General features: G+C 54.0%; 2 protein-coding genes across 3 annotated transcripts in view; one reads left to right on the forward strand and one right to left on the reverse strand.

Moving 5' to 3' along the window:
* The window catches only part of AMFR (autocrine motility factor receptor), a 44,594-nt gene extending 40,717 nt beyond the window's left edge, over positions 1–3,877 (forward strand). The window contains exons 13-14 of the mRNA XM_027977849.2: positions 1,239–1,423; positions 2,245–3,877. Coding sequence (XP_027833650.1) covers positions 1,239–1,423; positions 2,245–2,392 — 333 coding nt within the window. The 3' untranslated portion in view covers positions 2,393–3,877. The remainder of the gene's footprint in view (positions 1–1,238; positions 1,424–2,244) is intronic.
* Positions 3,878–6,166: 2,289 nt separating this feature from the next.
* GNAO1 (G protein subunit alpha o1) overlaps positions 6,167–12,182 on the reverse strand; it is a 181,684-nt gene continuing 175,668 nt past the window's right edge. The window contains exons 7-9 of one of the 2 annotated variants that reach the window (XM_042231647.1): positions 11,543–11,696; positions 8,416–8,631; positions 6,167–7,464 (exon numbers count right to left, since the gene is read on the reverse strand). In XM_042231647.1, coding sequence (XP_042087581.1) covers positions 8,444–8,631; positions 11,543–11,696 — 342 coding nt within the window. In that variant the 3' untranslated portion in view covers positions 6,167–7,464; positions 8,416–8,443. Of the gene's footprint in view, positions 8,632–11,542; positions 11,697–12,182 lie in introns of both variants that reach the window. The other variant, XM_042231649.1, reaches the window with a different exon arrangement.

The raw sequence follows: 12,182 nt of genomic DNA on the forward strand, positions 1-12,182 counted from the left end.
GTGGACCAGGCTTGGAGGCCTGTGGGGCCTGAGGGTGGGGTTCCACGCCCTTCCTTCCATCTCTGCCTCCACCTCCACTCATCGGCTCTTCTTCCCAACTCCTCTAGGATCAGACTCAGGAGGAGAGAGGGTTAGGATGGGCCATGTGACCCCAGGGTGGGTGGGTGTGTGTGTGTGTGTGTTACAGCTGTTATTTAAAGATCTTTCTGCCCTGTCCAGCACCGGAAACCTTGAGTATTCTTCCTTTGAACTTGGTCTGTCTTTCAACAGCCAGCCCTTACTTCATGGGGCCCCCTCACCCCTTCCAGTGGTCCTCTTGGGCAGTCTTTCAGCAGCCCTGGGCTAGATCCTCCCATAGGACCCATGTCTCCTCCCCAGAGCGCACACAGTGGTGCCTTAGAGTTGGCGCACCTTACAGTTGTTCCCGTCAAAGCCTTTTTAAAATCTGCTGCAAGCCGGTTTCTTCCTGCTAGGTCTCTCAGGTGTGTGAGAGTCATCACCGGCCCCCATGTCCCCCGACGTCTAGGGCGTGTAAGTCAGGCCCCGGGATTCTCTTGACGTTCCTCCCTTGCTCATCTGAGAAGCCAGAGAAGCGCTCCCACCAGAAACTCTTTAAAACAGGCTTCTCAGCCACTTGCTCCTCAACTCTGTCTTTGCCTTGGGCTGATGCTGGCCAGCCTGGGTCTGGAAGCACGAGCAACACAGACGGCCCCTAACCGAGCCTGCGAAGGGCCTTGGGCATTGTCTTGGCCTTCACAGCTGCATCTATAATGGAGAGAGCCCCATTATTACATCTTGTGACTCAAGCACAGTATCTCATGTCTGTTTTAAAAAAGATACTAAGAATATACCCTTCTTATCTGCCTAGCTGTTTTCAGAGTCAAATGAGGGTATAAAATTTGTGCAGTACATGTGGTAAGACTTGCTGAAGTTTTAGAGCCATAAGTAGTGGTGAACAGAAAATTCCCAGAATGCAAATTAGTAGTTGTGTGTCTTCTGACAGTACAGTTTCGAGGTGCTTCTGTTTTCCATATGGTAATCCTTCACTTACTCCCCAGTGTTGAACATGCCGTGGTGAGTCAGGCCCTGCCCATCAGGAACCCTTGTCTGCTGACATGTGTTTGTCGGTCCCTGCCTGGCAGCCTGTCTCCTTTGGGGTCTAGAAGAGCATCACGAGGGGCTCTGGTCAGGTGGGGAACTGGACTGCTCATAGCAACCCCTTGCTTCCTTGTGTCCAGACCGAGCGGGTGCCGCTGGACCTCAGTCCTCGGCTGGAGGAGGCGCTGGACTTTGGCGAGCTGGAGGTGGAGCCCAGTGAGGGGGAGGACTTTGAGGCCCGGGGCAGCCGCTTCTCCAAGTCCGCGGACGAGAGGCAGCGCATGCTGGTGCAACGCAAGGATGACCTCCTGCAGCAGGCGCGGAGGTAAGCGGGCCCGCAGTGCCATTGCAGGGCACCTCCCATCCAGTCCCGGGACCTGAGCGTCCTAGCCATAGATGCCAGCGTTGGAGCATTAGCACCTGTCACCTGCAGTTTCCAGTTTCAAATCTCTGCTGAGAAGCCAGAGGATCTGGTAATACTGGGCCACCCGATAACCTCTGGCCAGCGCTGCCAGCGTCCCCTGTGGGCGCTTTAACCCACACTCCCGTGCTTAGTACTTCTGTGCCAACGTGTTCTAGACCCTTTATGTTAACTACTTTCTCATTCTCTTAACTCTAAGAGAGAGCACGGTGATTATCCCCATTAAACAGACTTGAAGCTGAAGAAACCAAGGCCTCGAGGGCCTCATGCCGGCCTGGTGCCCAGCTCCCGAGTCCTCCGTCCTGGCCACTCTGCACGGCCAGCATTGGAGCACGGCTACATCCCCGCAAGCCCCAGCCCCGGGTGGGGGCAGCCAGAGGGAGAATGTTCTCTTGACTTGGCAGGCACTGGGTAGTTAAACATTTGGTGACAGGGCTGGTGTGTTGTTCCCGTGGGTGGGCTTGGTGCCCAGCGCCAGCCTGGTGAGTAGGGACTTCATGCTGTGTGTGTGCAGGGGGTGGAGGAGAGGGAGGGGCTAAGCAGCCTCCGCTGCAGAGACCTTCCGCCCCTCCGTTCAGGGCTGGGTGTCTGGTTTACGGGGTGGTGCTGAGTGACTTCGTGGCCGTGCCGGGGAGGGGGAAATTACGGAAGCACATAGTGTGTGTCTGTGTGCCTGCCTTCCAGAGCTGCCCGGGTCCCTCACTTGCACCTTTGGTTTTTGGTAGGCGTTTCTTGAACAGAAGCTCTGAAGATGACTCGGCCTCAGAGAGCTGCCTCCCCTCAGAAGGGACGGCCTCTGACCCTGTGGCCCTGCGTCGAAGGATGCTGGCCGCTGCGGCCGAGCGGAGGCTTCAGAAGCAGCAGGCCTCCTAGCGCTTCCTTGCCGTCCGCGCCGCCTCCGCCCGAGCCGCGTGCCCGGCCTGCTGAAGAGGCCTGTCCCCAGTTGCGCCCGCTGTGTGAAGAAGCGGGCTTGACTGCATCGCCGCTGTATAAAGCATGTGGTCTTAATAGTGTTTGGACAGCTGACAGATTTAATCCTTTTTTGTAATACTTTCTATGTGACATTTTTCTTCCCTTAGAAACACTGCACATTTTAACTCTAGGCATGATCTCTTCTGCATTGACTGGACTTTGGACGGGTGGGGAGGATCAAGAGGAGGTGGGCAACCAAAGACCTGAAGCAGGCAACGTCCATACCTGCCTTATGCAGAAGTCATAACAGATGCCAGTGTCTTTAGCTCCAAATGTGGCAGGAAGTGTGTGTGCAGCAGATGGGGGTTGGAGGCAGGGGGATCCATACAAAGCAGCGTGGAGATGGACAGACAGAGCCTGACTCCACACCACTGGGTAATTTCTGTTGTCCAGCTGCTGTTCTTAGTGAGGAGGCATTCAGAATGTCACAGAGTGAGGCCAGAGCTACAGGCTTCTGGACCCCTGGGCTGGCGGGGCCTCATGGAAAAACCGTGTTTGGTTTGATACCTGGAGCAGAGCAAGGGAAAGCCCAGGGATGTGGTGTGAGGAGGTGACAGTTGTGTCCCAGGACATGCGGGACTTTCCGAGCCCCCTGTCCAGAGCTGGCTTTACTTCCGTTAATGCTGGTGCTCCTCCATCTATGAGTATGCCCCGCGTGTCCATCCTCTCCTCTCTGTATTTCATTGTCCCCTGCCCACCTGCCCCCAGACATGGGGAAGGTCAGCACTGACAGGGTTAAGCAGCAAGCTTTGGTTCGTGGTTTTAATTCCTTGGTAAAGTCAATTAGGCAATGCCAAAGGCTGTGGGTTTGGTCTTTGGGGATGGGAGAGTACTCCTTGGAGGGCTTCATTGAAGAAACAAATGATACCTTTTGTAGCTTTCTTCCCTGGAGCCCTTCATTTTCATAACTGTGTTGGTTAAAAGGTGAGGTGTTGCCTCCACCTGCCTTGGAGCAGACCCAGATCTGAACTTTTTCAAATCCTTGACAAATTTCACTTGAAGGGTTTGAAACACGCAATCATAGCTTACATAGTTCAGTTTTATGTCCTACTGGATTAAGTTTTCTTTTTTTTTTAATGTTTGAAAGCATAGTTTTATGGTAGTCCTTTTGGGAAGAATCCAGTATTACCTAAAATTGGCAAAGTTAAATGTATTTTACATAACAAAGTTTTTAGGATGTTGAGAAGTAACTGAAAATAGAGCGATGAGTACGTGTTTAGGCTGAGATAATTTATTTCAATAAATCTTCCGAAAGCCTTATCTTGAAATGCTGTTAGTAAATTTCTGTGATTTTTTTTCTTTTAAAATTTGTTTTGCTGAGAGCATAGCTATTTGTTTTTACTGTAAAACAACAACAAGAATAATAATAATAAAAAGCAAACTGTCCTAGTGTGGTGTTGTGTGTGGCTTGGAGCTAAGGCAGTTTTCTTCAGAAGTGCAGAAATTAGATTGTGTTTTGATATTGTGTATTCTGTTTTGGTTGGTGGGGTTTTCTTTATAATTTTGTGTGTGTGTGTGTGATGTGCACCTTTAAAGATGATACCAATTCCGTGTGTTCTTATGTTTCAGATGTGTGAAAGAATGTTTTGGAGTCAATTTTAGAGGGTCCTGAGACAGTGGAATACAGCAGTATGACAGTGATCACAGGAGAGACATGCCTTTAAAACGACCCCAAAGAGAGATCCTAAATTCGCCCTTAGACTTTACTCCTGCATAGCAAAGGATTCTGTGCACTTACTGTCTCTTGGCTTCTGTCACTTCCTGGGGATATCTGGGACAGACTAAAGGCAAGGGTAGGATGCCAGGCCAGCCCCCCACCGCCATGGGGTGGCCCCCGCCCCCAGCCCCTTGGCCGTGCCAGCTTCTCCAGCATGCTTTGCTGAGGAGGCCAGGCCGTTGGTTCAGGTCTGTAAACCGAGGGCGTCTGGGTGCTCTGAATGGTGGTGGAGGGGCCCTTGCGCTCTCTGGGCTCTTCTGGAAGTGATCTCCCTCACTCCTTTCATTTTCTTTTGACCCTTTTGACATCTTGGGTTCCCAGTTTGGTTTTCCCCCCTCTGATTTTGAGGCTTTTATGTACCGTAGAGACCCATGATCTTTGTGGATGTTCTAGTTCTGTTGATGTGGATTCTGGGTGTGCAGGTGGCCGCACGGACCTGGCTTCCCACTTGAGCTGGGTAGACTGTGTGCTCTTCGATCTTCGGCCAGCAGATGTGGTCCTCTCTGGGTAAAGCTGAGAGCTCTGTGGAGCAGGGCCTTGCACACACAAGGAGCCCTGACCCTGCTGCCCAGCTAGGTCAAGGGACAACTCAGCCTGCCTGCCTCTGGACACCTTCATCTCCCATCTCCTCACTCTTTCTTAGGAGTGGTTCTGAACCTGCACATTAGAGTTAACTTGTGGAGCATCTGGAAACAATGACGCATAGGCTCCACCCCCACGTGTCTTGTTCTAATAATTGGTCTTTCCCTGCACCCTTTCCTAGCAAAATGCTTCTGGATTCCGTTTTAAGTAAGGTCAAAGAAACGTCTGTAGTTTTTAGCTACAGAATTCACAAGCAAATTGGGCAAGAACCCTGTTACCCTATGGCTCCTTTTTTGAGAAATTCAGGTGATGCCACATGTAGAAATCATGGTATCCTTCAGCCTTTCATCTGTAACCCCCCCAGACCTGTGTCCTGAAGTCAAGCTTCTTCTCAGTCAAGTCCTGAGAGTGCAGGGTTCCCATCAACTGAGATCGTGCGCCTCCTTCTGCAGATAAGTTGGGGTGAGGGAAGCTGGTGGGAAAAGCCCTGGGGGAGGGCCGGGCCTGGCTGGCTCACCAGCAGGCTTGTCCTGGCTAGGGAGCTCCTGGATCCATTCTTTGTAACAGAAGGGGACTAGCCTCTTATTACTCCACGATTTCTGCAGCAGTATTAGCCCCTACCTGCCATCCTCACCAGATTTAAAAGGCCACTGGCAGTGCCAGGGAGAGGCCTTCCTGGGCTGCTGGTGTGTGGAGGATTCCACTTAATTGACTTCACCCAGCCCCTGCCATCTCCTGGGTGGAGCACTTGACTGCTTGGCTACTAAGTGATCCAAGGACCTGACGCAGGATTTTGCTGAGCTGTGTTCCCTCCAGATCCCAGCCTCAACTGACTTGCAGTTTAACTGCAGCGGAAACATGGTGACCCAGGGACTGGAGAACCGACTCCGTGCGCCAGGCTGTGCTGGTCTCGGTCATCCCGTGTGTGTTTGGCCTGCTGGGGACTGCCGGCATTCAGGTGCAACAGGAGAGGCTTTTCAAGATGTCCGAGTGAGTGCACATGACCCTTTGGGTGCAGAGGGCTGGGGCAGTTTGGCCTCATCCTTGGGACCACCCATTATGCTGTGGTGGAGCCCCTGGGTACAGGATCACATATTAGCAGGAAACCTGCCCTTCCAATGAGAGGGTGCTGGACCAGGAGGAAGGGGGCACTGCAGGCTAGAGTGGCCCATTCCTCTACCCGCCCTGTTCCCAGGTGGCTGCGCTCAGCTGGTTCCCCCTTGATGGCAACACTGGCACAGGTGTGGGGAAGGTCCAGGATGAAGGGTCCTTAATCCGGCACTCACAACCCTACGCACCAGCCTCCCAGTGTCTGTGGCCCAGTCAAGTCCCTCCCCTTTCCTGTGAGAATGAAGTCCGAGGGTGAGACTCAGGAATACAGACAAACATTCTCTTTATTGAGCTACACATGAATTTTCCATTAGTCAGAGAAGTAGACTGGCAGTGTGTAAGATATCACAGAAACCTCACCGATTGGGAATAGAAAGGCTTAGAAAGACCCTTGGGCTTTTTTTTTCTTTTTTTTCCTTTTTTTTTCCAAGTTTTTTTTTTTTTTTTTTCTGCATTTTAAGTTTTTTGTGTTTTGTCTTTTTGCCTCTTTATCTGAAATGGCTGTGACTGGTCTTCTTCAGCAAATATTGTCTTAAAAGTGAACTGTGAAGAGGTTTGGGGTTTGGATACTAGTCAAAGTAGAAATGACATTGGACTGATCATGAGAACTGTGGCTTTCATGTAAACATTACATTCCATCTTTTTTTTTTAAATTTTTTTGTTTTTTTTTTCCCATCTTGTGGTATTTAAAAATTTTTGTTTTTTATCTGCAGCACAAACATCCCCACATGAGAAAGAGCGAACACAGGTCACTGAAACAAAGGAAAAGGTGGAGGGGTGTGCGTACGCACACACACACGCACACACACACACACACACGGAGCATCCATCTGAGAGACGGAGAAGCAAAAATGTCAGCAGGAAAAACCACAACCCGGTTCCCAAAGACTACGAAAGCTGATCTGGTGTGTAATACATAGTGCTCATCAGGACAAAAAGAAAACCAAAACCTAAAACAACTAAAAAAAAAGATAAAGGGACTCTGTAGGAAGGGAATGAGGGGGAAACTGTCTTCTGTTGGGCTCTATTTATGTATATGTTCTGTATCCTTTGGGGGCAGCTACTGGCCAGTGAGAGCTGTGCTTTATCTGTACAAACCCCGAGTGAGCGTGTGGTCTGAGTGTCTCGGGGCTGGGCAGGGGGGTGCTGTGGGCATGGAGGCTTCATTGGGAAAGCAGGGCCTGAGCACACGCCGGGAACCAGCGCCCAGGGTGTGGACAGGTGGCACCTCTGCAGGTGGGGTGGGCGAGGCTGCAGGTGTGTGTGTTTATTTCACAAAGGGAAAAAAAAAGATGGATGAGATGGTGAGTTTTCCTTTATCCTCTTTTTTTTTTTTAAACACTACAAAGCACATGAGAAATGTTCTTCCTTTCCTTTCAAATTCTAAATGTAAAGATTCAAACTAAAACCGGATTCTACAGCATTCTAGAGAAATACACAGCCGTCAGTCACTCTGGGTCGTAGGTTAGACAGGGGGCTTGATACAGAAAGGCTGTGTGTCTTACAAAGGCCAAAAGGTCATGCTACCAGGAGATCGTCAACAGCAAAGAGTCCGTGAAGCAGTCTGTAGAGAGAGAGACAAGGGGTCCAGTCGGACCATTTTCCTTGATTTAGAACACCAACCAACCAACCGACCGAAAAACCCTCCAGCGTGTTTAATGACGGGGTGGGGGCAGGATGGGGCAGCGTTGCAGGGGGATCCGGAACCCAAGGGAAGCCTTGCCCGGGCCCCCCTGGGAGGCCTCACCCCAGGGACCCTGCCCCGGCCCTCTTGGAAGGGGAGCCTGAGGAGCGGCTTCAGCTCTGCAGGGGACCCTGTGCTGTGACGGCCCCTCCCCTCAGCTGCAGGTGGGAAGCAAACCAAGTCTCCCTTTTCTCTGACTCTTGCCTTGTTAACATGAATAAAGAAAACTCAGGAGACAGTGGATTGATCGGAGCAATGATTCTTCTAAATTCTTGAAGTTAACAACCTCCACCACCCAAAAGAGAAGCATCCTTAAGTTTTCTCTTGTTGCAAAGTATGGGGCAGGGAGACATTTGGGGTGCTGGCCACTTTTTAAAAAACAGTTTTGGAACTCACACAAGTGCAGGACAGAACCAAGAGCACACAGCCCGAGTGGGTGAAGCAGAGAAAAGGCTGGACTGAGGCCAGGGCTTTCCTCGCCTTCCCCCTGCTCGCAGAAATGGGTCTCAGAGTGTAAGAGCATGTGGCTGTTCTTAAAAGGACGGACTCCCAAATCAGGACTTGGATCGCAGTGCGTGTCTATGTGTGTATGCGCATAGGTGCACGCTCAGGTGCTGTCCCAGGAAATTGATGAGCAATGGAATGGTGGTCGGTTCTGTCTGAAGCTCTTTCTAGTACAGACTAAAAAAACTTTAATATATATTTGTCTATATATATAAGGTTTGTTATGCCTTTTTGGAATTTGTTTACCAACTTGCATTTGTTAGTGGGGGTGGGGGCAGGGTGTGTGTGTATGTGTGCAAGCTTTTCTGTGAGTGCTGGAATCATTACCAAATAGGTTGCTATACAGGACAAGAGGTCAGTACAAGCCGCAGCCCCGGAGGTTGTTGGCAATGATGATGTCGGTGACGGCGTCGAATACCACCTGGATATTATTTGTGTCTGTGGCACAAGTCATGTGACAATAAATTTCTTTGTTGGGTGAGCGGTTTTTGCTTTCAAATTGTGCTTGGATGTAGGCGGCGGCATCTTCATAGGTGTTGGAGCCTGTAAGGAGACAGAGCAGGGGTTGGGGGGAGGCCATGGTGAGAGCAGGCTTGGGGGTGGGTGGGCTGGAGACTCAGCCCTGACCTTCTCCAGGAGGCTGCCTGGGGCCCTCCTCCAAGGCAGAGTCACAGCTCACGTGAAAAACCACACACAGCTGCGCGATCACCTGGCTTTCCCAGGTCTTTCCCTCTGTGTTCACACGTGGTCCTCCCACGGGCCCTGGGCAGACAAGTGGCCACAGGCTAGCCCTCCAGAGGAGCACACTGAGGCCGGCGGGTCTGCCCTTCACAGTGCTCAGCCCTGGTCCAAACCAGGCCTGCTGCTGCTCCTGCAGGTGTTTTGGGTGGGGTGGCGGCTCTGGGCGTGCGGGGCACCATGTCTACACTTTCCTGAATGCTTCCTCCACTGGTACTGCCAGGACTGTCTTTAAGCAGTCCCCATGCTTAACGTGAGTGACCAGGACTGGAGGCATGGGTACCCTCCATCCCCAGGTGGGAAGTTTGAGGGGCTGGTGGTATTGTAATACTAACTGGGGCCCCACTGGCACCCCCAATTCCTTGGATGCTCCTTTGGTCCTGGCCAGGGTCTGGTGGGGGTATCTGGATGACGTAAGGACAGTTTGCCCATGAGTTGCAACCCAAGCCCCATATCTCTATTCTGTGGTTTTCTAACAACATTAAAAAAAAAAAAAAAATCATGGCCCAACCCAGAACTGCCTAAAAGCTCGTCCAAGTATAGTTGCCCCATTTTCTTCAGTGCCCCTAGGATCTGGCCAGCATGGAAATGATACAGTCTGACGTTAAGGGTGGGCGGCTACACCTCCTCCACCCACCCCTACAGCTGCCCTAGTCTCCAGTGAGTCACAGAGGGATCTGCGGCTTGGGCGCTGGAAAGTGTCTGCAGCCAGATAATTAAATGTGAGGGATCAGGGCTAAGGGGTGGAGACACCCCTGGGTAGGGGTCAGGGCGGAGACCAGCTCTGGACAGCCCACAGGGCAGAGAGCTGCAACTCCACCGCTGGCTGGCCACCAGTGAAGCATTAAGTTGGGGGCGGCTCAGGGACTAGACACAGCCCCAGGGAGGACCCCACCAATGGCCCTCCTGTGCAGAGGGGGCCAAGACAGCACCCGTCGAGGTGAAAAGTGCCCAGGAGTGACTCTGAGGGTGCCCGTTCCTCCCTTGTCAGTGTCCACTGAGTCCGTGCCCTTACACAGCCCGACGGTCCCTCAGAGCTCCCGAGACATCCCAACACCCACCTGCCCACCCCAGCCCCTCCAGCTGGTTTCGTCCCCACAGGCCTAGGCACCCCCAGGGGCCACCTCATTGACCATTTGTCACCCGTCATGTTCCCCGAGCTCAAGCTGGGTCTCTCTGGAGATCCTGAAGCACTCAAGTGTTTCCCAGAGTCAGACTGACTTCGCCTGGGCGTGTCCACCGCCCCACACAACCCGGCAACGAGCCTGACCACGCCTTGGGCCGTGTCCTGAATTGGGCTCCAGGGGCACCAGGTCCCTGGGGACAAGGAAGAGCCCTCGGAGGTGGCACTGGCCTGAGAGGGCCTGCCGAGCCCCATCTAGTGACCACTTTTTGAGGACCCAAGTGGGTCCTGAATGAAGGTCCTTGCTGGGGCTGGGAGAGGTAGCTGCCAAGAGGGGATACGGCCTGGCTCATCCCACCCTGGCCACCCTCTGTGCCCGCCTGGACTCGCCCCGCCCTGCAGAGGGCACCTCGAACACGGCCAGTGCCCCCGTTTGTGGTGTCCATCCTTTGGATGGTACTGAGGTGCTGATGGCAGGCGTGGGGCAGGCCTGGCAACTGGGTGCCATCCTCTCCATTCCTCCCTGTGCTCCCCCCAAGCGGTGGGGGTTTCTGCCTACTGTGGGGCCCTGACGACACACACACAGGTGATTAACCTGCCCCAGGTTGTGGTCTGGCTCCAGAGGCCGCTTCAGCCTCCCTACAGCCTGGGAAGGGTGGGCAGCCGGCAGGTTCACACAGGGGAGACAGGCAGTGCTCAGAACAGGCCAGTGCACCCTCCTCCACACCCAAGGGTGAGGGCGGACTCTCCCCAGTAATGGAGGAGGTTGGCGGGGATTGAGGGGCAGCATCCACTGCTCCTGGAATTGGGCTGGATTTGAGGACCCATGTCACCCTGGGAGCTGAGCCTACGCCCTGGGGCTGTCAGGGAGAGAGGGTTCCTGACTGAGCCCCCCAGGACACATCCTCTGGTGCCACCCGAGGAGCCCCTAGAAGCTTCCCAGTCCCCAGGGCAACAAAGGCTGGGCTCTGGCCTCCCATCAGTGCTGCTCCAGCCTTTAAGCAGCAGGTCAGAGCTGGGCCATCCTACAGAGCCAGCCTCCATCAGCCGCCAGAGACAGCCTTATCACGGGGGTGTGTGACACACTCCCCTTGAGCCAGCCAGCTGGGAAGGAAAAGCCCCTGAGAAGGCGTGGAAGAGAGGCAGACAGGCAGGGTGGGAGGAGGCCTGCAGAGTCAGGGTGGTTTGATTGGGGAAAAGCCCAGGATGGAGGGAGAGCAGGAGAGGGTAGGTGGGATGCTGGTGGAGGTGGGGAGCAGGGCTGAGGCGGCCTGGGCCCCACTCATCAGGCACGTGTGCACCCTTTCTAGTGCAGGAAAATGGGCTGTGTGGCCCAGCGGAGGCCCAGGGGAGGAGTTGAGGAGGGGTGCTGGGGAGATGGGAGGCCAGGACGAAAGCAGAGGGGGAATCTGGGGGGCGGTCTGGCCTCCCGGTCTTGCCACATCCCTCCGAGTCACCTGGTCGCAGCGTGCAAGCATTGTGAGGGTTCATTTCCCACTACGCCCAGGGCGGCACCCTCGCCTCTTCTAGCCCCTCCCCACCTGCCAGATGCCCGGGAGACGCAGGTCCCTGGCAGGCCCATGCGGCACCCACCTGTGTACTCGGGAAAGCAGATGGTCAGAGGTGACTTCTTGATCTTCTCCCCGAAGAGGTCTTTCTTGTTGAGGAAGAGAATGATGGAGGTATCGATGAAGAACTTGTTGTTGCAGATGGAGTCGAAGAGCATGAGAGACTCGTGCATGCGGTTCTGCAGCCCCAGGCGGGGAGGCGAGAGAGCCAGACAGACAGCGAGAGGGACAGGCGGGGGGCAGGGAGAGAGAAGATGCAGTTAGGCAGGAGAGGGAGGATCGGGGCCACCTGGAGGCTCAGAAGGGCTGCTGGGCCCCAATGGCCCCTCGGAAGGTGGACAGGTAGCACGTCCCACACAGCACGGCGCTTCCTGTGCGCAGGGTTCAGAGCTACCCACACTCCCGCCTCGGGGCCGGTGGCAGAGAGAGGACTGGGAGCCAACCAGGGCTCCCTGGGAAAGGCTGAGGACAGGGAGACCAACCCTCCCCCCTGCAGAGTCCGGAGCCATGAGAGGGTCTCCCTGCGTCTGTGTGCGCACGTGTGTGTGTACACGTGCATGTGTGTGTGTTGGGATTGCTGGACAGGAGCGTGAGATCTGTGCTCTGGCCTTCCGGTCCACACCTTTCCTGCTGGGCCTGACCTGTGGGTGGGGGTGTCCTCCGGG

Source organism: Ovis aries, chromosome 14, assembly GCF_016772045.2.
Source record: "Ovis aries strain OAR_USU_Benz2616 breed Rambouillet chromosome 14, ARS-UI_Ramb_v3.0, whole genome shotgun sequence".
In the NCBI taxonomy this organism is placed as follows: Eukaryota; Metazoa; Chordata; class Mammalia; order Artiodactyla; family Bovidae; genus Ovis; species Ovis aries.